This window comes from Triticum urartu, chromosome 3A (assembly GCF_056163025.1).
Source record: "Triticum urartu cultivar PI428250 chromosome 3A, HENAU_Tu73, whole genome shotgun sequence".
NCBI classification, from domain to species: domain Eukaryota; kingdom Viridiplantae; phylum Streptophyta; class Magnoliopsida; order Poales; family Poaceae; genus Triticum; species Triticum urartu.
Genome location: NC_141875.1, coordinates 6,034,017 through 6,060,829, shown reverse-complemented (window position 1 = coordinate 6,060,829; position 26,813 = coordinate 6,034,017). Strand labels below are relative to the sequence as shown.

At 43.4% G+C, this 26,813-nt stretch overlaps 2 protein-coding genes and 2 long non-coding RNA genes across 4 annotated transcripts; 1 reads left to right on the top strand and 3 right to left on the bottom strand.

Moving 5' to 3' along the window:
* Positions 1 to 220: 220 nt before the first annotated feature.
* LOC147977610 (uncharacterized) lies at positions 221 to 941 on the bottom strand. The gene is made up of 2 exons (XR_015599467.1): positions 780 to 941; positions 221 to 689 (listed from the first exon to the last, which is right to left on the bottom strand). It is a non-coding gene; the product is annotated as an uncharacterized LOC147977610 (long non-coding RNA).
* Positions 942 to 5,387: 4,446 nt separating this feature from the next.
* On the bottom strand, positions 5,388 to 6,294 carry LOC125547509 (uncharacterized). The gene is made up of 2 exons (XR_015599466.1): positions 6,160 to 6,294; positions 5,388 to 6,059 (listed from the first exon to the last, which is right to left on the bottom strand). It is a non-coding gene; the product is annotated as an uncharacterized LOC125547509 (long non-coding RNA).
* Positions 6,295 to 10,393: 4,099 nt separating this feature from the next.
* On the top strand, positions 10,394 to 11,586 carry LOC147977609 (uncharacterized). The gene is made up of 3 exons (XM_087516404.1): positions 10,394 to 10,456; positions 10,576 to 10,722; positions 11,065 to 11,586. Exons 1-3 carry the CDS (start codon positions 10,394 to 10,396, stop codon positions 11,584 to 11,586), a joined length of 732 nt encoding a protein of 243 aa, XP_087372530.1.
* Positions 11,587 to 12,078: 492 nt separating this feature from the next.
* Positions 12,079 to 16,282, bottom strand: LOC147977608 (uncharacterized). The gene is made up of 4 exons (XM_087514488.1): positions 14,404 to 16,282; positions 12,876 to 13,498; positions 12,545 to 12,773; positions 12,079 to 12,465 (listed from the first exon to the last, which is right to left on the bottom strand). Exons 1-4 carry the CDS (start codon positions 16,228 to 16,230, stop codon positions 12,079 to 12,081), a joined length of 3,066 nt encoding a protein of 1,021 aa, XP_087370614.1. The 5' UTR covers positions 16,231 to 16,282.
* Positions 16,283 to 26,813: the final 10,531 nt, after the last annotated feature.

The window sequence follows — 26,813 nt, the reverse complement described above, 5'->3', positions numbered from 1 at the left end:
GCAAAAGCCAACCTGAACATATTTTTTATCTTTTGAAAAACAAAAGAGCAGGATCAGCTGTTGGATCAGTAGATAGGAGATCGGCCGCCAAGAAGATATACAGAAGAAGTCACTGGCTTACCGAGTCACTGGGATAGCCTTACTGACTTGCTGGGTATTACAACCGAGCTAAGCCCATTTGCAGTAATAGCTTATGAAATAACCTGTTCCTACAAGCGGTAAAAAAAGGGGAAGGCCAGAAAAACAAAAATATTATAGAGATTGCCAGGTGGAGCACCAGTAAGAAACCCATTGCGAATGCTCGCTCTCGAACAACAACTATGAGAAGAAGAAGAAACTACTAGCACGTGATACAAATGTTTTAAAAAGTTGGGGAGAATAGCACAAATTACAACCGAAAGGCAGCACCTGCGCCAAAGATAAGCATCATCCCAAACCATCAGCCATCAGCTTCCAATTAACCACCGGAGGCGCCAGATGAACGTCTTGGCAGGAGTCACCACATCACCTGTGGTTCCTCGGTGTCTTGCCCCGCGGGGCCGGAGGTGTCCGTCCTACTTGCATCCCTCCTCCCCCGTTTCCTTCTGCCCCATTATCTTCTCCCCCTGGCATAGCCCCCTGATCAAATTGCTTTCCTCCTCCCCTTGTCCCGGCCCCAGCGCTCTGACCAAAGTCACCAAATGCACGCCCTGATGCCATCGCAACAAATTATATGTCAAAATGGGCATCCACTTCCAAAATATAAGAACTAGAACTGACTCGTCGTTGCGTTTGCATACCTTTGCAAACAGCAGAGCATGGGAATGGCAGCAGGGAGCAGCACCACACGATCACCAGAAGCATTGCCACGCGGCGTGTGAGCGAGGACGGAGAAGAAGATGACCGCTTCATGGTCGATCCGACGATCCAATACTGCTTTTCCAGCTTCAGTTCTGAAGAAATGATTCGATCTCTCTTTGTGGTTGTGGCTGCGCTACTCCTCCTAATTAAGTACTCGGGCATCAACGACAAGTGTGTCAGGTCAACAGATTGTCTGAACATCTTGATTAACGTAATTAATGTAATCACAACTTTCAATGCCGCCATTGAAGATTGTAGCTAATAGCTGCTCGGAGACCCCAAGTCAAGAGCTCAAAGTCGTCTGTGTCGACACTCAATCTTTGGTGCCACTGCATCTCAATGGCAGTTGCAGGCTTGAAGCCTTGAACCAGTCAAGCAAAATTGCTGGTAAGTGTAAGTAACATAGAATTCGAGGCATGTATGGCCACCGAAACGTACGTTTACAGTGAAAATATTTACTACCACTACTCCTGCAACTCCGCTTCCACTACAAGCTGCTAGTGCTAGCTGAGCAACCGCAATCGAGAGCGGATTATCTACTTCCTCCGGTCCTTTTTACTCTAAATATAAGAATTGTCTGAAGTCAAACTTCATAAAGTTTGACCATATTTATATGAAAAAATATCGACACCTACCATGTTAAAGTTATACAATATGAAAATTTAAGTCATGACGCATCTAATGATATTGATTTCACATTATGAATGTTGGCATTTTTTTTCTATAAAGTTGGTCAAACTTTACGAGGCGTGAATTCAGACAAATCTTATATGCAAACTAAAAAGGACCGGAGGGAGTACCATGCACGGGATATCCCATGCCTGTTCTGGCGCCGTGGTCAGGTTGTGTGTCAAAACCATTAGTATCAGGTCCACGCATCCTCCACCTCCCTCTCTATAACTCTATCCTAGAAATATCTCCTCTCTTATTTCTTTCTATGTAAATTTAGATGCCTGATATCTTGTGAAACAAAAGTTTGATTTACATTCTATTTGGACAAATGTGTTTATTCCACGGTGATATTCAAAACAAGACCAATATTCACTTTTTTTTAATATACTCAAGAGTGTTCTTCTTTTAAAGTCCTAATCTTAAGGAACACAAATATGCAAACGAATTGTAAATCAAATTTTCGATTCAAAAGATAAAATGGATTCTAACATTAAAATCATAGGAAAAAGCATGGAATGGTAGGAGGAGAGAGGTGAGATGAAAAAGGAAGGTTGACAGTGTGGAAAAGAGTGACCAGTTGATGTGACCCATTTGACATGCATGCATGAACACGAATCTACATCATACATGATCAACGGCCACTACATGCATGGGATATCCCGTGCATGGTAGATATGTTTTTCTCAACCGCAATCCAGATGTTGGCCGCACATTTCGGAAGTTCGCAGGATTTTTTTTAGGGAAGTTCGGAAGTTCGCAAGATTGACAAAGCAATCAGAGTGGCGAAAGCGTGGTGGGCCCATAACCTCGAAACCTGGCTTTGATAAATTTTCGATTTTTGATGAATTTCGAACTAGGCTTCAGTTGCTGGCATGTTCCCCCTTTTTGGGTTGTTCAGCCCATTTCCATATTCATGAAATTCGCACTGGGCTTCAGTTTCTCGCGTGGTCCCTTTCTCTTTTTTTGCCGCGCGGATCCATTTCGCCTTGTAGTTTTGTTTTGACTGTTTCTTCTATTGGTTGATGCATATGAGCATGCACATTCGGAATCTAGAAATCCGGCCCCTCAATCGCCCGCAGATGCACCCAGACGCGTCCGCGGGCTCTGACCTTGCACGCCTTAGATTAGCCACTTTGCATCCGCCTCTTTCATATTTCAACGTCTAGATCCATACAAAGCATTGAAAAGTAATCCTACGTACTACAACTACGTGCTGCCCTAGCTACTCTTCATCGTCGGAGATGTCCACGACAATGGTGCCGGGTGCCGGCTGGACGGGCGGGTAGGAGGGCTCCGGCTCATCCTCCTCCTGCTCGACCTCATCCATGTAGGCGAACATCTCCGCCTCCTCTGCAGCCTCTTGTGCCTCCATCTACTGCCGGCGACGGCGTCTTGCCTCTGCAGCCAACTCCGACCGGAGGGAATCGAGGATGGCATGTTGCTCCGCCTGCAGATCCCCGTCGTCAGCGTCCCCACATCCTCCTCCTCCGGCTCTTCCTCCTCCTCCTTCTCCAACTCCTTCTCCGGTCAACTGCATCCGGAGGTAACCCCGCGGCGATCCGGGCTTCGCGCCTAGCTCGGATCTGCTCAAGGAGCTCGAGCTAGCGCTCCGGCGTCAGAAAGGGCTCGCTCCTCACCCGGCAGCTTGGGGGCATGGCTACTAAGCGAACGGGTGGATTGAAAAGTGATGGCGGCGATGGACAGGAGGAGGAAAATGTGGATGGATGGTAGGGTTTCGGTGCCGGGGGTCGACTTAAATAGCCGGGCAATGCACTATGCTGCCTGCCGGAGCCGCGCCATCGGTCCAACGGAGGAGACGAGCTTCGGACCGCTGGGTTTGAGGGCGTTTTCGGCTGAGACCCCTTCGTCAGTCCCACGGGGCGGGCGGGCCCGGGGGTCCCATATCCGCCACATATTTGGGCTGGATATAGGGGGTGCCGATCAGCTCGGGTGTTTGAGGGCCGTTTGAAAGGCCCGTCTGGGTCAAAAAATCATGACCAGGCAGTGGCCGGTCGGTCCACCCGGACGTATGGGACGGGTTTGAGAGGTCCGGTTGTAGATTCTCTAACCTTGTCTAGAAAACGTAATTTTTAACCTGAAGAGGAAAACATAGTCTTGGATGAATACTTCACTTTGTATTGTAGTTTTTTTTACGGGCACATTATCGAGATTTCCAAGCCGTGCATGTATCATTGTTAGGGCATCTACAACACCCGCCACTTGACTAGTCACTTATAGAGGAGAGGAAAAGATTATTAAATTGAAAAACATGTAAGCGACTAGCCGCTTATAGAGGAGAGGAAAACATTATTAAGTTGAAAAACATCTAAGCGACCAGGTCTTCCAACGCAAGACGCTAACTGCCGTTGCTAATCGAACGCTAATTACACTGGCCATGCGCCTCATGCATGAAAGAAAGGAGCGAAGTGCTCGATGCTTCTCTTTGCGTCGACGCATCGTTCGGCTCCTGGAATTGAAGGCCTCAACAGCCGATCGACCAGGAATTCAATAGGGAAGAAATCCTGGCGCCTCTCTAAGCACCGTGCGTTGGAGATGCCCTTAGTGGTTTGGTGATTGTGACTTTGTAAGTGGTCATACAGCCAATCATCCTTTTTTTAGCTCCTCTCTCTCACTTCCTAAGACAAAATGTAGCACAAGGCACACCCACACATACACACGCGCGCGTGCAGAGAGAGAGAGAGAGAGAGAGATGGCCAGTAAGAGAGAGGGGACCAGAAACGAGCTGCGACAAGCAGCCATCAGCAAGAACATAACAGCCATCAACACTAGATCAGACTGTGAAGAGCAGGGACTGCCTTTATTAGACCAGTTGAAAGGAGATTCTATGTCGAGAAGACATAGAGAAGAAGTCACCATCTTGGCTTGCGATCACTCTGCACCTTGAAGAGTTAGGAGCGTTGTAAACACTATAGAATGATCTCCCACCGCCTAGCCACGTCGTGACAAGGAGAGCGGCAGATTGTGCCGTAGGGCAATGAGTTTCGCCGAGACAGCCCATGCACCTCCTCTTGGCCTCACCAAAAACTACCGTCATTGAAAGGGTGCACTTGAGCACTATGAAAGGTAACGAACCCTCAAGTGTCGTCGAAGGGAACCAAACACTAAGACCTCGTCGTCCCACGAGCATCATTGAGAGTAGGTTGACCAACAAAACCAAGACTACCAAGGTATCGACGGTCGCCACAGAGCACTTCCACCGCCACCACCAGACGCAACCAAGGAGAGCTAACAAACCAAACGCGGCACAAATGAGATGCCAAACGACTGACAAGGGTCAATGATTCCAAAAAAACTGCCCCAACGGGGCAACTTTTTTCGGAGACGTCATCGTTGTCCGATCCAATATGGATCTAGGGCTTTTAAATGAAGAATAAATCGAAGGAAGAGCTGGAGGTTCACAATGATGGCTACAAGGAGGGAAACAACACCCAAAGGCCACTGAAAGTATTTCATCCCGGACATAACAACATCATGTCGGCTGCCAAGTCCAGAAAAGCACAGGACTCATCATTCTCCTGCTAGTCAGTGGCGAGTGTCCTCGCTAGGTCCATCAATAGCCCCCCCCCCTCCCATGTCATAGTCACACACCCTGAGCACCGGCTTCGACAAAAGTCTGATCTATCATGGTTGTCGCACCAACCCAAACCACAACCACTGACCACAACTGCAACCACCGCCATGACACACGCTCCGCCAGCAAAAACCACCATCGTCTCAGCGAGCCACGACCCTTACCCCAAAAAAAACAGAGTTGCAGCATCGCACCTAGACCACCGAGCGGTCCCGAGCACGCGCACCCGTGCCACGTGCAACCGCTCGCCGAATCTACAAGACTTGGTTGTATATATATCGTGTAGTTCGAATTTCACTACACTGCATATGTGCATTGTTGCTATTCCACTTTCTTGGCCGTCTAATGGACAAGAATTGTAAAAACCGAACGGAAAATCATGAAACTCTTGCTTTGGTGAAAACGAAAATGTCTAGGAGAAAAAAAATTGAAATTGAAGGAAACTAGTTCGTGATGTCCAAACATACAATGCCACTAATAATTGTACAAAGTTGGTTGAATCAGGCAATCTCTCCTCTTCTACCGTTGTTGCAGCCCCGGGTGAAGGTTCGTGGGACGTTGTTCTGAACCTTGTGTCGGGTAGGTTCTTATGGTACTGGAAGTGCCGTACCCGCCTTGTGCGGCAGAGTGTAGTCATGTGCACACCCCGGGCAGTCCTGTTGCTTCGGTGGCTCAGGCGTCGCAAGTGGAGTACCTGCCGGAGGCAGACCGTAGACATGGTCACACCCCGGGCAGCGATGTTGCTCCGGCGGCCCGGGCGACTCAAGTGCCACACCCACCAACGGCGGTGGAGCGTAGTCATGGCCACACCCCGGGCAGTAATGTTGCTTCGGCGGCCCGGGCGGCGCAAGTTCTGGCAGCGGAGCGTAGTCATGGTTCTGTCCCCTTGATTTCCCGGGCATAGGTGATTGCGGCTGTATTCCTCGTCCGCGCCACCAGGTTGGAAAATTAAAGCCTGCACACCACCATGGGCCGAGATGCAAATCACATCACAACTAGTGCCAGTATGAACATCGACTCCAAAGATAAAAATAACAGGGTCCGCCAGGGGTTACCTTTGGGCCTAGCGGCACAGCATGGCAGCAGGAAGCACCATGCGATAATAGGCAGGAGGAGCACGGCGCGTGCGAGCCAGGACGAAGAAGCAGATCGCCTCATTATCGATACCAAACTACTAGCTTGGTATTAGCCTTGTGTCTCTAGACAGTTCCCAACGTACGGCTTCTTTTATAGGAGTTACTGACATTTTCATCAATTAGTGGGTGATTGCAGGTCAAAGTCATCTCTCAGTACGTATACGTACCGAATATTCATCCTTTGCCAAATTGCCAAATTGCAGCGTCTCGGAAGTTGAGCGATGCTTGAACAGCCAACGGGGCAACGGCTTCTCTGACCAGATCGATGGCACTGGCATTTATCAAGTGATTCTAATCTAACCATGCTCTTCGTTCGATCTAATTAACCATGCTCTGATCACCGCCATCTACACTTCTGCACTGCCATTCTTCCAGTCTAATCTAGCCCAAGTCAAGTGCTCCAAGTCGTCCCTCTGCTTGTCCGTGATGTCCCATCCATCCCAGCGCATGGCTTGAACTGAATCGGTCAAGCAAACCTGCTGTTAAATGATAATGACTGTATGTAACATGAAAGAATTCCTTATTTAATACTATCTTAAATTTTGCTTCCCTATTTGACACTGAAAAACTTTTTTTTTCCTATCTAACATCGAATCTGATACAGAGGCTGGGGTAATCCTCCTTTTCTAAAAAAAATCAAATATTGAATCTAATTTTTTTTGTCATTTATGACATTTTTATCCATTTTGAACCTCAATGGTGTTAAATGACAGATCAAAAGACCATTTTCCCCATATATGGTATGTGGCCAAAGTTTGTGCGTGGAGGTCGTGTGGTGATGGCTCGCGCACCCTGTGCAGCGGCAAGGCACATATCTTGTGCGCCATGGCGTGCAGCAGATGGCCAGCAGAGATGTGGAACGACGAGGCGCATGGGGCCAGAGATGCGGCGGCACACAACGGCTAGGAGAAACATGTTTGGCAGCCGGGAGGGCGTATGGTGCCATTCTTGGTCGCACATCCTAAGTCGCTAGGATGTCGACCCGAGCCTGTGTCACGCACGTCCTCGCTTCAACAGCAAGCCAGCACCCCTCACTTCTTCCTCCTCGCATTCTCAATGACTTGTCTGAGTATATCTCAACTCCTTTTTCTCCTAAATCAGACCATGAAGCTTGACCAAATTTATCGAAAAGGGTATTAAAAGTCCATATGCATTATTATTCAATAAAGGGCCATTCTCTCTTGATTCTGGATCATTAACATTGTGACTAGGATCGCCAAACTGACTATGTGTGGCCATTCGCTAAAATATTGTACTCATTGACACGCAAGAACAAAAGGGAAATGCTGGTGGTGGGATATCATATATTCCAAGGAGGATTCCAACACGTAAATACCCTCATTAGTGTGTTAAATAAAATGTTCTGCCTGATATCAAATCTCTTAACTCTTCTACAAACCAACTATTATGGCATTTCTCGTCCTCACATGCATGCATTTGTTTTAATTGCAATGGATATGGGATACATACATTGCTTTAGTTGCAAGGTCAATATGTATTAGCTAACGATTATGCCAAGATACGGAGAGATGTAAGATTGGCATGTATACTCAACTTTCCACATTACAAAATAAGACTTGTTTGAGTAGTCCGAGTACAACTGGGATGGCCTCACTGGTCGAATTCGATAGTTTCACTTTGTTTGGGTTTACAACCGAACTAACCCCATTTCCACTAATTGCTTATGAAAATAACGCTTACAAGCGTTAAAAAGGGGGGAAGGGAAGAACAAAAATAATAAAGAGAGTTGCGAGTTGGAACACTAGTAAGAAACCTGTTGTGAATGATGTTCGCTCTCGCACGAGCACTATGAGGCAAAAACCTACTATTATGAGATACAAATGCTTGAAAAAGTTAGGGATCACAGCACAAATTACAACGAAAACCAACACTTGCTCTAAAGATAGAGGCATCATCCCAAACCACCTTCGGGGAGACAAGCACCAATCAGCTTCCAGTAACCGCGCCATGCCAGGAGCCATCACGTCACCTGTGGTTCCTTGACGTCTTACTTGGCTTCCTCCTTCCCTGTTTTCTGCTGCCCTGTTTCCTTCTCCCCCGGAGCCCTCCCCACCCCCCCCCCCCCCCTGACCAAAATGGTATCATTCTCCTCCTGGGCCATCCCCAGCCCCCTGACCAAAATGGTATCATTCTCCTCCTGGGCCATCCCCACCCCCCTGACCAAAATGGTATCCTTCTCCCCCAGGGCCCTCCCCGCCCCCCTGACCAAAATGGTATCCTTCTTCCCCGGGGCCCTCCACACCCCCCTGACCAAGATGGTATCCTTCTCCTTTTGGGCCCTCCCCATCCCCCTGACCAAGATGATTTCCTCCTCCCCCTGGCCTCTCCCCAGTCCCCTGGCCAAATGCACGCCCTGGTACCATCACAACAAATTATATGTCAAAACGGGCATCCACTTTCAAAATATATGAACTAGAACTGACACATGGCAAAGTACCTTTGCAAACCGCAGAGCATGGACATGGCAGCAGGGAGCAGCAGCATACGATCACCATGATGATTGCCACAGCGCGTCGGAGCGAGGACTGAGAAGAAGAAAGCCGCTTCATGGTCGATGATCCTGTCTGCGCCCAGCTTCAGTTATGAAGAAATGATTCAGCCTCACTTTGTGGCCAGGTTTCTCCTTCCTAGTATAAATACTCTAACAAGTGTGTGTCAAGTCAAAAGGTGGTCTGAACATCTTGATTAACCTAATGTAGTCACGACCCTCGATGCTGACATTGAACCATTGTTGCAAGTCAAGTGCTCAAAGTCGTCTATGTCTGACACTCAATCTTTGATGTGAGTGCATCTCAATCGCAGTTGCAGGCTTGAACCAGTCAAGCTAAGCTGCTGGTAACTGTAAGTAGATCGAGGCATAAAATAAAATTTACTACTCCATCAAAAACTAAAATTAGTACAAGATGCATAGCTCGCTACGGCCGCAACAGCAAGCTTACTCTGAGTCTGCGTTGCACTAGTCTTGTGTAGTAGATTTAAATAATAGGTAAATAGAGATCGCGAAAAAAACATACCAATCAGAGTTGCGCAGCGGAAGCGTGGTGGGCCCATAACCCACAGGTCCCAGGATCGAAACCTGGCTTTGATAATTTTCACTTTCATTTTTTAAGTTAGGCCCATTTCGATTTTTGGCAGTTCGGTCCATTTTTCTTAGTTGGGCTTCCACCGTTTATGGGCCTAACAATTGTCAAAAAAGGAATCAGAAGAAAAATAACAATCTTATTGCTTTTGGCCCAATACACAGCAATTTCGGTCGAGAAGAAAATGTTTAAATTTTAAAAATGTATTTCGTGATGAGTCTGAAGATACAAAGCCACTAATAATAGCCCCAAACTTTGTTGAATCAGGCAATAATTAATGGATGTGTCTAGGGCACATCTAGATGTGCTCTAGTTATTGCACATCTAAGTGAGTGAACCAAGCATAAAGAGGAAAAGAAAAAAAAATATCCACACGAATCTCAACATAAGATCAATGACATAGGACTTAGATGTGCAATACTTATTGCACATCTAGATGTGCTTTAGCAAAACTGATAATTAATCTCTCTACTCCAAGCCCGTTGGGAACGCCGGCATCCGTTCATCTGATCGGGTGCTAGACTCCAGGGGAAGTTGTTCAGTTCCTCCGGCCGCGCAGGTTCTTGCAGCGTGGCCGCGGGGGCGGGTCCTCACGGTGTGGTGGCACAAGTGCCGCCGGCGGTGGCTGAGCGTAGACAAGGCCACCACCGTTGCTGCCACCGCTACCACCGCCGCTGCCGCTGCTGCCAGAGTTATTTACCAGCAACCACCACATTATGGGCTAGGGTAACAGATCAGTACCACAATTGAGGCAGGGCACACAAAACCACCAACAATGGGGCTAATCTGTAACGCGGAGCACTGACGCTGCGTTTTAGCCTAGAAAACAGCGAATCCGACAGGTGGGTCCCGCCTGTCGGGCTGACATGGCGCTTGTTGACGGACGCCGTTAGACGGCGAGAGCCGGCCGTTTCGGCGCGCCCGTTCAAGTGGCCCGTACCGGTCGGTGTTCGAACCAGACCAGCCATTTCCTCACTCTCTCTGTCCTCTCTCTCGACCCCGACCACTGCCGGCGCCGGCACTGTCGACTCGCCGCCTTTCGCCGCTCCGCCATGGTTTCTTGGAGCGACCAGTCCTCGAGCTCTTCTTCGGACGGCGAAGAAGTCACTAGCCAGGTATGCGTGTTCGCCTCTCGCCTCCCCCACGGATTAGGGTTCATCCCGCTAGGGTTAGGGTTCATCATTTGGGGATTTTTTACCAGGCCGCTGATTTGTGCAATTTGCGTGCTGGTTAGCTTCCTAGGACTATCTCTTGCTATGAATGGAGTGGCATTGCTCACGACCTGTCGTCTCGTTGTCTGCATCAAGTACCTTGCGTCAGGCTTGTTGCATTTGAATCTGTGGACACAGGCAGACGTTTTCTTGCGTGTGCTGAGGAGAAGGTATGCTGCTTCTGTTGCTTCTGTTGATGTAATAGTTGTTGCCCATAATCTATGCATATACAATCTTATAAATGGAAAAAATTATATATGCTTTTATAATTGGTTCTACCCATAATTTGTGCATACAATTTTGACAATATATCTATTAATTAAGAGTGATGTTATTTAGGCACCAATTGATGCATAGAATATAATTCGGTGGATAGAACTAAACTAAAATTCAGTGGATATAACTGAACTACAATTCAGTGGATAGAACAAAGTAGAGAGTGTACAGAGTATTATAGAATTTGTGCACATTTCATACAATTTCTTATTGAGAACATATTTATTTAATTGTAGGCAGAACTAAAGTGCAATTATCTGGAGTGGATAGACCCAGAGTGGTCAGTGGCTATGCAGTTCACCCTCACTGAATTGTGGAGCATGTATAACAAAGAAATCGATGACAGGCTGAAAGAAAATGTTGAGCTTGGTGAAAGAAATTACAAACTAGTTGGAGAAAAGAGGAAGATGGAGGAAGATCTGAGGTTTTTCAAACTGGACTTTGCAAAAATGGTTGCTGACAAGGAGGATGCTATCACAGAGCTGGGCAATGTTAGGTTGGCTCTAAGTGATCTCAAAGAGGAGATGGAGAAGAAGAAGCTGGCAGACCATGGTTGTACCAATCTTCATCAGGTACTTAGGGCAAAGGCAGAGAAAGAGAGGGACCAGCTAGTGGCAGAGAGAGACCAAGTTGTGACAGAGAGGGACCAACTAAAACAAGAGAAGAAAAAACTGGAGTGCATGATTGCAGATTTGCTCAAACAGAAACATGGGTACAAGGACAAGATCAAGAAGTTGAAGGACATATGTGATTTTTAAGTATGTATTGTGGTGTGGTTTAGGGTAGCACTGTAGTTGATATGAATGTGCTCTTATGCACTTCCAAAGCTGTGATGCTTTATGTATCTTTATGTCCAAGACTTGTGTTGTGTACTCCCAAGAACTAATTAATGTTCTACTTATTATCAATGTATCCTTGGATCAATGGCCTACTTATTAATGTATTTTGTTTGTATCAAATGAAATGTTTGTAGTTGTCCATACTATTTGCACAGAACATATATTGCACAGATCTTTTTTGCTCAAAATTTATTTTGCACACAACATATATTTGCACAAAACATCTATTTGCATAGAATTTTAACAGCAGGAGATAAACATAGATAACTTCAAAGTGCCATACATAGGTTCACAACTCCATACATAGGTTTTAACAAACATAGGTTCTGAGTGCCATACATAGGTTCATAATGTCATAAATAAAGTGATGTAATGCCTGATTTAGCACACAGAGACTTCAAATTTGAGCATTTAGTAGTTCCCACTGGCATAGAAGTACCCCTCCATCCTCTTGCTCATGTACTTTGTCCTCTTTGGCCTACTGCCTGCAGGCTGGCTAGTAGAAGCTTCTGCAGAACTTCTTGGAGGCTTGAACCTTTTTGCACCCCTTCCAACAGCAGTGGAAGATCTTGCACCTCTACCAGCAGCAGTAGGAGAAGAACTAGCACCCCTTCCAGCAGCAGGAGTAGTAGCAGACCTTGCTCCCCTTCCAGCAGCAGCAGGAGTAGTAGCATACCTTGCTCCCCTTCCAGTAGCAGCAGGAGAGGAGTTTGTAGTAGATGATGATGGTGCACCCCTAGCACTTCCAGTAGCTGATGAAGCTGCACCATGGTGCCATTCTGGTACAGTCCTGTTTGCCTGTAATCAAAAAATTAAACAACTTTATAATGATCAGTCAATAGAAATGAACATTCAAGTGATTTCAAAATGAAAATACCATGTGCTTGTTCTTCCTAATTTGCAGATCAGGCTTCAATGGCTTTGGACAACTTGTGTACTTGTGTCCTTGCAGCTTGCAGTTCCCACATGTTATAGTAGCCATCCTAGATGTCTGCTTTGCTTGAGGTGGCTCAAACTTTCCTTTTTTCCTTTTCTCTTCTGCTGGCCCCTTCTTGTCATCTTTGAACTGTGGTGGTTCAATGTCAGGTGTTGGAGTTTTCACCCAGCTATATGGACCAGGAACAGGGTAAATCACTGGCTTATATGCCTCCAAGTACATAGATTTCTTGAAAAACACATTGATATGATCCTCTGGCAGCTATTTAGACCTATAGATGGCAGAACAAGCATATTTGCAAGGAACTCCAGTGATGTCCCATTTCTTGCACCCACATGTCTGTATGTTTGTGTCAACACCATAGGTCTTGTCTCCACTAGTGACTTGGAAAAGTCCTTGGCCAGCTATGAGTGCTTTGCAATCCCTTGCATACTTCTTGTTCATCTCCAACTTCTCTGCATAGGTTGGTGCAATCTCCCATCTAGCACATTTTCCACCCTCTCTCTTCTGGTGGAACCTCACTAGCAACTTGTCCTTGATCCCATTGATCATTGTGACAATTGGCTTGTTCCTTACATCTAGAATGTACTTATTAAAAACTTCACTTAAGTTATTCACCACTAAATCAGTTTTGCAATTAGTGTCCATTGCATGCCTAGACCAAGCTTTAGCAGGAATTCTTGACATCCACTCCCAAGCAGCAGTGCACTCAGCCTTCATGCTTTCCATGGCCAAATTGAAGTCATGTTCAGTGTAAGCATAGGCAGCTGCATCCATGCATCTCTTCAAATCCTCTCCTCCAAATCCTGCTCTCTGGAAGTTTGCATAGATGTGCCTCAAACAGTACCTATGATGGCAGTTTGGGAATACTGCTGTCACTGCATTGAGTAGACCCTGCATGAAAGTGAATTGAAATGATTTTAAATGATTTTAAATGATTTTATATGATTTTATATGAGTTAATATGATTTTATGTGATTTTATATGATTTTATATGAGTTAATATGATTTTATATGATTTAAAATGATTTTATATGAGTTAATATGGTTAATATTATTTTATATGAGTTAATATGATTTTAAATGATTTAATATGATTTTATATGGGTTAATATGATTTTAAATGATTTTATATGATTTTATATGAGTTAATATGATTTTAAATGATTTTATATGATTTTATATGAGTTAATATGATTTTAAATGATTTTATATGGTTTTATATGAGTTAATATGATTTTAAATGATTTATATGAGTTAATTAGATTTTAAATGATTTTATATGGGTCACCCTAGTCACCCTAGGCTATCTATGACTAAGTGTCGACAAGAAGGGTTACGACTCGACACCTACCAACTAGTCATGATGGCATCACTTTAATGATGGATATGTTCTATGATACCACATGGGTCACCCTAGGCTATCTATGCCTAAGTGTCGACGAGAAGGGTTACGACTCGACACCTACCAACTAGTCATGATGGCATCACTTTGATGATGGATATGTTCTTTGATACCACATGGGTCACCCTAGGCTATCTATGCCTAAGTGTCGACAAGAAGGGTTACGACTCGACACCTACCAACTAGTCATGATGGCATCACTTTGATGATGGATATGTTCTTTGATACCACATGGGTCACCCTAGGCTATCTATGCCTAAGTGTCGACAAGAAGGGTTACGACTCGACACCTACCAACTAGTCATGAACAAGTAAATGAACTAAATGAACATGTAAATGAACAAGTAAATGAACAACTAAATGAACAACTAAATGAACAAGCAAATGAACTAACCTTCTGTCTATCAGACATGAATGTGTACTTTCCAAACTTGCCCTCTTCACTTCCCCCTAGAGCATACTTTAGCTGTGTCAAGAACCAGGACCAGTTAACTGTATCTTCAACTCCAACCACTCCAAAGGCAATGGGGTACATATTGTTGTTTGCATCATTTCCAGTAGCTGCTAGTATCTGTGCACCACTAGTCAATTTGATGAAGCAGCCATCTAGACCTATGAATGGCCTACATCCATTCAAGAAGCCCTCACAACATGCATTCAAACTGAAAAATAGACCATGGAACCTTGGTCCAGCAGTAGGATTTTCTCTGGTTCCACTAACAGTAGTGACAATGCACCTAGATCCAGGATTTGTAAGCTTCACAGTCTCCAAATAGTCTCTCAGCCTCTTATATTGCTTCTTGTGATCACCAAGCACAATCTCTTTTGCTTTCTTCTTAGCCCTCCATGCCATCATCCTAGGAATCTCAAGCCCAAATTGCCTCTTTGCCTTGTCAACAATAGCAGGTACAGTAGTGTTGGGACCTGATTTGATGGTCTCAAGCATTTTGTTGCCAAGCCACCTTGAACTAATCCTAGTTTTCTCAGACTGGGTGGGACATGTGTGCTCCAACCTCATCTTCTTAATGCAGAAAGTGGGCTCATTTGTTATCTGTGCTGCTACCATGTAGAACTGACAACCATCTCCCTCACAGCAAACAATTACCCTATCACTGCAGTTTCTGTGGTATTTATATCTTCTAAGTTGTTTCACATGCAAATTGACTAGGGCCTCTCTGAATTGGTAAACATCTTTGAAACAGAGCTTTAGCTGGAATTGCTGTTCTGGATGCATCCTGTCCTCATCATACCAGACCCTAGGTGGTCTTTTCTTAGCCCTACTCCTTCTGCCAGAGCTGATAACAAAGGACATTGGTTCATTTCCATCATCATCTGCTTCAAAGTCTGTATCTTCCCCTTCTGAAGATGGAAACCAATCAGGATTAATGCTTGGACCAGCACTAGAGTGGGACCTACTAGTAGGACCTGGCCTCTTTGCCTTCTTCTTAACAGGCTCAGGAACTGGAATCTCTTGGGCCTCCTCATCATCTTCTTCCTCCTCCATGTCATATATATCTTCAGGATCTGTGTCCCCCTCACAGTGTGTACTTGACATATATTCAGCTCTCTTCCTCTTTATTTCAGAAAGAGTTTCATCTAGCTCAGGTTCCTCTGTCCTCCTATTTGCAATTTGTTCTTCTACATAATGCACTGAATCTGAGTCATCTTCTTCTTCTCCTGCATCTAAGTGGTCAACATCAACTACAAAATCTTCATCACTGCTTGAACCTTCCTCACTAACTGCATTGTCCTCCTCATCTGAATCAAACTGAAAATCAGCATAATTGACACTTACTTCAGTGTTAAGCTGTGTCCCAAAATGGAACTGATAGTTAGGAGGAACTGATGTGAGTGGCAAAAAATTTACACTTTCCTGTGTCCCAAGATGTAACTGACAGTTAGGAGGAACTGTTTTGTGCACAACACCTGATTCAGCAACAGCAAAAACAACAGGTGCCTCTTCTTCTATTTGCTGTGCATGTTGATCTTCTCCAACTGCTGGTTCAATAACTACCTTTCCCTTTATAACTGTCAGTGACAATGTCTGGGTGCTCTCAAATTGTCTCAGCATGTGAATTACTTCAATGTTGCCTTTAATCACACAAACACCTTGCAGCCCTATATTTTCATCTTTCAAGTAGCAAAGACTGTCATCCTTACAGTATCCATTGCTGACCATTACATTGACCAAACTACCATAAGTGATTTCTCTTTCAGACATCTTAACAAGAGCATACTTCTCTCCAGGAAACTGGAAATAGATTGACCATAAATCTTCAGGCCTAAAATAGACATACAAATGAATATTAACAAGTCAATTTGTATTAACATAACTGACCATTATATCTGACAATTATAATGAACTATTTTAAATTATAGTAACTGGCAAATCAGTACTAACATTACTATCAGTGTAAGCAAAATTTTAAATTACAGTAACATGACAATGCAGTGTAAGCAATTCAGGCCTAAAATAGACATATATTAACAAGACAATATCTACAAGCCTAATATAGCTCAGACTGGTTACAATGCAGTGTAAAGCATTACAATGCAGTGTAGTGTAGCAATACCATAAATGAAAACTACAGTGTGATTTTCTCCAAAAATTCAGAACCATACAGTACTACTAAGATAACTGAACCCTAACTAAAGATGTGATAGTCGACAAAAATTCAGGACTACAATCACTTCTAAATGACTAACAAATCAATGTTTAAAACAGATCCTGCAGTAAGGAGGAAAGATTGAAGCCCGGTGACGATGGGATGATCCTGTAGTCGATAAACATGGCCAAATGATCCTGCAGTAAGAACAGATTTTGAAAGATTCAGATTACCTAGCTGAAGATGGGACGGACGGGAGCACATCCGCGGGACCAATCTGCGAAGCTGCTTCCTCGGTACCATGCTCCGGCGACAGGCCCGCCGCCGCGGCAGACTCTGGATCTAGGTTGCAGCCGCCATCGGTGTGGGGGCCGATGACCCCGCATTGCGAGCGCAACAGCTTCTGCCCTGAAGTAGTACCAAGGCCCTCGCCGCTGAGTGCGGCGTCGCCGCTTCCGTGGACTCCGTGTGCGCCGTCGCCGCTGGAGCTGGTCGCCATCGGAGCGGAGCGGGGAAGGACTGAATCGACTGGATTGAATCGAGCGGGGGAAGGGAACGGCTTGACCTCGTAGACGGGCGCGCCGAAACGGCCGTCTCTCGCCGTCTAACGGCGTCCGTCAACAGGCGCCATGTTAGCCCGACATGCGGGACCAATCTGTCGGATTCGCTGTTTTCGGGGCTAAAACGCAGCGTCAGTGCTCCGTGTTATAAATTAGACCCATTGTTGGTGGTTTTGTGTGACCTGCCTGAAATGTGATACCGATCTGTTACCCTAACCCATAATGTGGTGGTTTTGGGTAAATAACTCCTGCTGCCACCACCCTGGTGTATAGGCGGCCCGGGCTGGGGTGGCGTCGGCGAGTAAACTGGTACACGCCCCCCTGCCGGAAAACTATAGCCCGCACCTGCATGAACACCACCATCGCATGCAAATCACACAACCAGTGCCAGTTGCAGCATGCATGAACATCGAGTGCAAACACAACGAAAAACAGCAGGAACTGGCGGCTACCTTTCTCCGAACACGCCATTACCTTGGTCGGCGGCGGCAGAGCAAGAGCAGGGTAGCAGCAGGGAGCAGCAGCATACAATTACCACGAGGAAGATTGGCACGGCACATGGGAGCGAGGACGAAGAAGGAGAAGAAGGAAAAGGTCCCTTCCTCATTACCGATCGATGTCAAAGCTTCTTCTCTCATTCACTCTAGGCAGCTCTCTGACCAAATGGCAGTGGCACTAATCACGTTTCTTATGCTACTCCTGCCAAAACTATAGGTGGAAGCGAGTGGTTTTAGGTCAAGGTCATCTCTCTCGGTACGGGCACGATTCATCTTGGGTCCGAATCCTATGCCAGAGCCTTGTTCATTAATCCATCGAGATGCTATATATAGTCGCAGGCTTGAACAGGTCAAGTAAAGCTGCTGTGGAGTGTAAAAAAAAGAGTAAATTCGACTGTGAACAGGCAGATTTTATTATTATTATTTTTGCGATTAATTCAGAGAGCTTTATTCCACGAAAGTATTCCCCGGACAATCAGCCAACAACCTGGTTACCAGGAAATATGGTGTTTTGTCGAGCCAACTCTCGGTCGCATTCAGAGTGCAAGCACATTTTGCATAAAGATGTGCCTGTAAGTAAACTGACTTGTTTACATGCTGGATTTTAAAAACAGAAAAATCATAAACTAGCTCTTCTATTTCTTCTAAGATAGAAGCCACAATTAAGCGGAAACTGTGGCGAATGTTCCAGAATGCCACCAACTACAGACGGGCCACTGCTACCACTGCCACCGCTATCACCCCGTTGCCGCTGCTGCCATCGCCCTCGCGTATTGGCGGAGCCAGGCTGCGGTGGCGTGGGCCACTGTATGCCGGAAAACTATAGCCTGCCCCTGCATGAACCCACCATCGCATGCGAATCACACAACTAGCAGTGGCATTAGTTAATCAAGGAATGAGTGGTTCTAGGTCAATGTCGTCTCTCTCGGTACGGCACGTACTTACACGATTCGTCTTGGGTCCAATCCTCGCGAATAATATGCCCATCGGCAGTGGCGGAGCCAGAACTTTTGTAGAGCCTGGGCAAGTTGAGACTATGTGTATAATCTTAAAATAAAAGTTCAGGTATTCCTAGAGCTGGAATTCGAGCCGAGTCGAGCCAGCTCGACTCGACTCGCTAGAGCTCGTTTCATTAACGAGTTAGCTCAACTCGACTCGTTATTATTAACGAGCTCAAATTCAAGATTGGCTCGATTCGTATAACTCACGAGCTGACTCGTTTAGCTTGTTAAGCTTGTTAAAAATATGAACATAAAACCCTCAAACATTATAAAAATTATTATGTATATATTAAACATATATATCACTAAACAATAGTAATTTCCTTGTAATGCATGAGTCTCCTAGGCGGTTGGGCCTTCAACGGTTAGGCCTTGTGTTGTGCTCCTGGGACATAGGGTGCTGAGTGGCTGATCTTTTTTTATATTGGAAGTGACTGATCTTTTGTACCAAGCCTAACGAGTTACACGAGTACTATGAGATTGACTCGTTTAACTTGGTCTATAAATGATCTTAAACTAAACTCGGCTCGACTCGTTATTCTTCGAGTTCGAGTCGATTCGAGCCGAGTCACGAGCTACTCGTTTAGCTCACGAGTTTTGAGCTTTTTTCCAGCCCTAGGTATTCCGATACACAACATATAATATACCACCAAACTTTCAAATCACAAATCTCCATTAATAATGAAGTGAAAACATAACCATAATTGTCATACAAAATTAATTTTTAAAGTGAGCTAATATATCAATATCCACTTCATAGACCAAATAAAGTTGAGACATGACAACAAAAGATACATAACCAACCTTGCATAGAGGCAAACTCACCATGTTGCCAATAAATTAAAGCTATCCATACCATATGTCACCAGATGTGATTGTGCAATTTCTTCCACCGCGGTCAAAAGCATCTCCCACTTGTTCATTTTTGCCAAAAGAAAAACATAAAATGAATCTTGCATAGAGGCAAACTCGCCACGTTGCCAAAGTCTTAGAAGGCACTACAATATAAAAAAAGGATTCGCAATTAAAATAAATTAAGTTGTGAGATGTGAATATATTCAAAATCGAAAGCTTGCAAGAATAGAGATGGTTAGAAGGAACAGTACTGACAGTGCACTAAAGAAAATCATGAGGCAAATGCCCCTTCTAAGTGCTCATTGCGGTAAACTTCCAAATTCAGTATGAGGAAATTTAGGCAGATCTGGTTGCATTGGGCCCTTCAATACATATGCTCTTCTTAGTTGGTCTTGAATATTAGGTGGATACTAAAAAATTTGTTTCTTCTTTCATGAATCACGCTCAATCTCATTTGGATTAAAGTCATTGGCAATGTTACGAGGTGGTTGTGCCTCCACTTCTATTTCCGGTTGCACACCTTTCACATTTCACATTTTCAATGCTTGCTCAACCCCCTCATATCTGAAATTTAATGATAAAGTTTGAAGTTAGTTGTTAAACAAGTAAATAATAAATGAGCTACAACAAGTAACAAGTTCATAGTACAAAACTACTTGCATCAAAGAAATATTGTATTCCGAGTAAGCAACTAGAAAGTAATAAATACTGCATGAATACTGCAGCGAACGAAGACAATTTATCTCTAGTCACGAATTCATGATCGTTCCCAATGATAAATTCCCTAAATTTAAGATAGGGTTCAACGAACATGACAAACAAATTTCTCCAATACAAATCAGATGTACGAAACAGTTGCTAGTTATTTAGTTCAACTACATATTCATTGCCTGAAATAAATACTTATACATGAGAAAAATTATGAGGATCAAAACTTTCGGAGGCCCTGACCTGAAAATAAGCACAGAGTAATCTGTAATCTGTTTTTTCTTCTCTACTTAGAGAAGTGCGGTGAGATGTGAGCTGGCGCACGAAGCTCTCCTTCCAATTAATTTTGCAAGAACAAATTATTCAGAGACGAGGGATCCCTAGCCGGCTAACCCTAATTCTGATGGAGGATTCTCATTTTCTTACCGAACGAAGCCGAAGTTGAAATCGAATGAGAAGAAGGAGGGGGTTGAGGGATGACCGGACGAGTAGACTTCCTAGTGCGCCTTGCGTCCGTTAGCCGCCGGCCATGGGTCTAGCCGTCCAGGGCTTTAGCGCCAGCCGCCAGTCCCCGCGCTCGCCACTTGTGTGGAAACCAAGAGACAAGGAGTTTTAGCGATCGAGCCGTACATCCCAGGTATTCCCCCGCGTGTCTTCTGTATCCGCATGGGCTGCAGACTGCTGTTGGGCCGTGAAAATATGAGAATCGAAGGCCCAATTGATTTTTGCCCGAGTAAACAAGCTACTGAACATGTTTAGCGCTTCATTAATTTGGATCGATCGCTGCTGTCGAGGCCTAGCGAGCCCGGGCAAGTGCCCAGGGTCGTTGGGCGGTGGCTCCGCCACGGCCCATCGGGATGCTAAAGTCGCAGGCTTGAACAGGTCAAGCAAAGCTGTTGCGGAGTGTAAAAAAGAAAGAGTAAATTCCATTGTGAGCAATCAGAATATTTGTGATACAGTGACGTGTTGAATTACATTTTATCCTGTGAGGCAGATTTTGAACACATGTGTGGTTGTATTTTTGAACCACATTCTAGCATTTGAAGTGGTTCTCATGTCATGGAGACATGGACCCATGGAGACATTTGAAGTGGTTCTCATGTCATGTGTCCATGTCATGGACACATGGCACCTCGCATGCCAAGTGGTACACGCATTTCCTTATTGCGCATCCGACATGGTAGTGGCTAAGCCTGGTCATAGTGGGGAGTAACTTATACTAGTGTCATGCATATGACACTAGTCTAAGTTACTACCTCCATAGTACAAAGTAACATAATACTAGTATCATAGATGGCTTCATTTATTAGCTTATAGACTCATCCTTTCTCGGAAAGCGCTATGTTACAGTAACATATTTAGGCTAGTCATAGTGGGAGTAACTTAGCTAGTAACATAGCGCACTCCAAGAAATTTTTGCTTATGTGGCAAGTAATTAATGAGAGGTGGTAACATAATATATTACTGTAACATAGCGCTCTCCAAGATAAGATGAGTCTACAAGCTAATAAATGAAGCCATCTAAGATACTATTATTATGTTATTTTGAATTATGAAGATAGTAATTTAGGCTAGTGTAATATGCATGACACTAGTCTAAGTTACTCCCCACTATGACCAGGTAGTAACTTAGGCTAGTGTCGTATGCATGACACTAGTCTAAATTAGTACCTCCATAGTGCAAAGTAACATAGTACTAGTATCATAGATTGCTTCATTTATTAGCTCATAGACTCATTTTTCCTCGAGAAACGCTATGTTATAGTAACATATTATGTTACCATAAGCACCTCTTTCATCATTAAATACTTGCCACATAAGCAAAATTGTCTTGGAATGTGTTATGCTACTCTAAACACATCTCTCCTCATTAACTACATATGCCACATAAGCAAAATTTTCTTAGAGTGCGCTATGTTATTACCTAAGTTACTCCCACTATGACTAGCCTAACCGGCCATCGATGTGTGTTGTCGTTGATGTTGGATTGGAATGGATGTAATGCCGCTGATCTATGCAAAAACAATATATTGCTCATATACATCTCAATTTTGGCGATCTATTAATTCGAATTTGGATAGTTTTGATCTGCGCTTCTCTTCATCGGTGAAGATTGCTGTTTTGATGTGTTGTCTACTACAACAAGGTTTGCCTGGCTCCGATGAGGGAGGGGCGATGATAGCAGCGCGCCTTTTGCCTGCTCCAGTGATTGTAGTCGTCGCTAGGTGGTCTATGGACATGGATGTATTTTTTTTTACTTCTGGTATAGTATCTTAACAATTGATGAATAGATTGGAAGTTTTTCCTCGCAAAAAATAAATAAATTTGTAGGTCCAGCACCTCATGGTCCAGCTTGGATCAAAAGAGTTGTGATTCTCTACCATTTGCTCAATTAACTTGTCTTCGGTTGCTTTTAAATCAGGATATACTCCCTCCGTTCCTTTATATAAGGTGTTTGTTTTTTGATAAAATTTCAGAATATAAGGTGCATTTCTTCTAGTTCCTCACAATTCCCTTATTAGCCCTTCGAAAAAAAGAAAGTATCTCTCTCCTCATTGTATGTATATCTTCTTATAGCAAAAAAAGAAACTATCTCTCTACCGATTGCATGTATCTCTTATTTTTTTTGAACTAACTGATTTACCTGCCACAAATCAACAAATTTGTCAAGGGTAACTTTGTCCTAACTTGTCTATAATTGTGTGCCCTTGTCACCGAGCTGAAAATAATATACCTTAAATAAAAGAATAGAGGGAGTATATTTTATTTTAATATCTCACCATGGGCTTTATTCTATGCACCTGTCCACGCCAAATGCAATATTTTGGCATGTTCAGTTAAGTAATGTCCCCTTGCGGGAAACTATATTACAGAACTAATCCATTCGACCCGACGAGGGTCGAAGCCACTGATCAAGGGAAGGTGCCCTTCCCATAGAGCCTTAAACTTTTGAAAAACTCTAATTTTTTCAAAATTTTAGGAAACAACTCTCACGAGTGAAACTACTCTATTCCAAACAACGGTCGGTCGGTTTGGAAATTGTTCAGTCTGATTCGGACCCGAAGGTTCAGAGGAGCTCCTATACGGCACAGTACGCGCCAGGGATTGGACGCGCGTGCACCCCACGCTGCCCTACGCGCCCATTTTGGGCCGGCCCATGAGCGGCAGCTGGGAGCCCCTTATTTTCTTTTTCATTTTTTTTTCATTTTTTGCTTTTTAAATAATTCAGGATTATGAAAAAAATTCAAAATTCAAAATAAATGGGAATTGTAAAAAAGTTTGTGGAGCCAAAAAAATTCCCTGAATTCAAATAATGATCACGAATTTTAAAAAATGTTCATGAATTTGGATGTTGATGAACATTTTTTATCAAAGGAAAAAAAATTAATATGATAAGAAGTTTTAAAACTTGATGAACAAATTCTCAATTCAAGAACATATTTTGAAAAAATCGGATGAAATTTTGAAAAATGAATGAAAATTTCTTTAATTTGATGAATATTTTAAAAAAATTCGTTGAACATTTGTTAACTAATATGAACATTTTTTGAATTAGATGAACATTTTTTGTTTTTGAACTTGATGAACAAATTCTCAATCTAAGAACACTTTTTAAAATCTGATGAACTTTTTGAAAACTGGATGAAATTTTTTTAAAATTATGGTGAACAAATTTTGATTTTCATGAAGATTTTTTAAATTAGATGAACATGTTTTGAATTCAGCGAACAAAAAAATGTACAAGATTTAAAAAAATCACGAAAATGAGAAAAAAGAAAAACAAGGAAGTAAAAACAGAGATGGAGAAGAAGTTAAAAATATAAAAATAAAAATAAAAATGAAACACAAAAAGAAAGAAATAAGAAAAAAGAAAAAAAATTGGGGACCTCGCTCCCCACATGGGCCGACCCAGAAGGTGCACAGAGGAGCTAGGGGGTGCCTGCTACGGTGCTAGGGGCCTCCCTGCGCGCCATATAGGGTCCGCCGAGGCTCAAAACCAGATGGGCAACGCAGGTTTTCTCAAAAAAAAAAAAACATGAGACAACGCAAGTCCAAGTAATAGCCACCTTTAAGTTTGCAACTTCTACCCAGTAACAGCCAGTATCATGGTCTCATAAGAATATACAAAATATGTTTTGTTTGATTAAAAGAATCATATTTTTAGTATTTATGTCGGACAAAAAAATCTGAAGGATTTATTCTAGATTCTAGTTAGAAAGTTTTGCCACGCTGCATAGGTTTGAACTTCAAAATATGTTCTATGTGGGAGAAACAAAAAAGAAAAAATTTCATATAGAAAGTTAGTTGTGTCGCACGGATCTTAAAGCAGTATTGGAGAGCTAGGATAGCAGGGTCGGGGTGCAAGTGCTCTAAAAATCCACGTCCCATCGAGATGCTATTGCTATAGTTGCAGGCTTGAACAGGTCAAGCAAAGTTGCTGCGGAGTGTAAAAAAGAAAAGAGTAAATTCCATTGATATTTGCGATACAGTGACGGGTTGAACTACATTCTATTTTGTGAGCCTGTTATGCACCAGATTTGAAACACGCTTATGGTTAGGTTTGAACCACATTTTACTATTTGAAGAGGTTCTCATGTCATGGCTCCACGCTTCAGGGTGACGCTGACACCTCGCATGCGGCTAATCTGCATTTTCCTTATGGTACACGCATTTTAGTATCTGAACCACATCTTAGTATTTGAAGAGGTTCTCATGTCATGTGGTACACACATTTCCTTATTACGCATCCGACGTGGTAGCAGCTAACCTCCGATCGATGTGGTAGAGGCTAAGACAAAGGATTAATGTCGAACAAGGGCCACGACAATCCCTTGACAAGTCAGGCCCATCATGTGTGAAACACTTCAAATACTAAAATGTGGTTCGATGTGGAACTATTGCGTACAACGTTTCATTCAAAATGTTACTTGTATAAAATAAAATGGCGTTCGACATGTCATTGTTGCTGACACAAATATTTGTGAGGTTTTGCCTTCTCCTATATATGCAGGGATATGCTCTAATTGAGTACGAGAACTTTGAGACGGAACTGAATTTCTTCCACATATAACAAGTGTTGACTGGGCGTTTAGAAATGGCCCTGTCAAACGCAGAAATACTCGGGAGAGGTCTGGTTTATGTGGGCTTTCATAATTAGTTCTATTTTTGGTTATGCCGGAAGGAAATTCTAGACATGACATCCCACAAGTTTGATTGGCTCGGCATATTTGTGGGAACCTTCAGGATATAGTGATAAAATCATCCATATATGAGGCTTTTAAGGCAAGCATTACAGCAGGAGGAGTCTCTAAATTTTGGTGAAGAGCCTAGTCAGGTTTAATGCCACTTAACGCCTACTTGAGAGTTGAAAGTGGGAAGAGCAAATCATTCTAAAATAGATCATTATGGTAGAAAAAATTACACTAGGAATGAAAAATATAAATCTGAAGCTAGTTTGATGAAGTTAGTTTCAGTTTATGTAACCCAACCCAACTGAAAACGTCCAAATCATTATGATAAAAAAAATACTAGGAATAAAATTTGAATTAAGATTGCCAAACCTACTTGGTACTTGGGTTGTAATCTGATGAAGTTAGTTCTCGTTGGTCAATATGATCCAACGGAATGTGTATACCCAACTGAAAACTAGTCCACAGCCGATCTTGGCTAATTATTTGGCAATCTAGAGAGGTTGTGTTCACTTCATTTATCAGGTATCACATATCCTTTGCTTGCCTTATCACCATTTGCCGGTCGCCCCTGTCTCTTCATACAATTGTCGTGTTTGGCTTGCCAGTTTCAGACAATTGTAGCCGTTGGCGTTGGGTTGGAATGTTTGCGCTGACACTGGTCGTATCCACGGCGAAGTGAAGCAAACAAAATGCCCAAAAGCGTGTCAATTATGATGATGTATTAATCTGAATTTTGTGGCTCCAGCCCATCATGGTCCAGCGTGGGGATGAGAGGTAGAGAGAGGAGGTTGAAATAGTTGTGATTCTCGGGACCAACTATGTGACGCGCTCTGCGACAAATTGCCGTCGCGGCGCACACATGGAGCCCTGGCTGGGCCGGCCCATTTAGCCGTCGTGGCAATGTAAAAATAATTTTAAAAATCTGTCAAATGTGGGAGTCAAACCAAGGATCTCCTCCTGAGAGATTGTCGATACAACCAGCAGAGCTATTGAGCCTTAGTGATTTTAAGACAACAGACTCTTAAGAAACAAACCCCAGCACAGATTCGCAAAAATTTCTGAAATTTCAAACGCAATTTTTCTAAGGCAGCGCAAATCATTAAATGTTGACAAACATTTTCTGAAAATCGTGAACACTTTTTTGAAATGGAAACATTGTTTGTAAATCCAAAAAACAAATTGGAAAAGCGAAAAAAAATGAAACTCCCAAAGAAATTTTTTAAACACAAACATTGTTTGAAAGTCCTGAAAATGGAAACATTAGAATTTTTTAAATTTGTAAACAATTTTTAGAACTGAAACATTTTTTCAAGTTCTGAATAACTTTTGAATAACCTTCCGAACATTTTTTGAAAAAAATAATTCAAAACATGAACAGTTTTTTG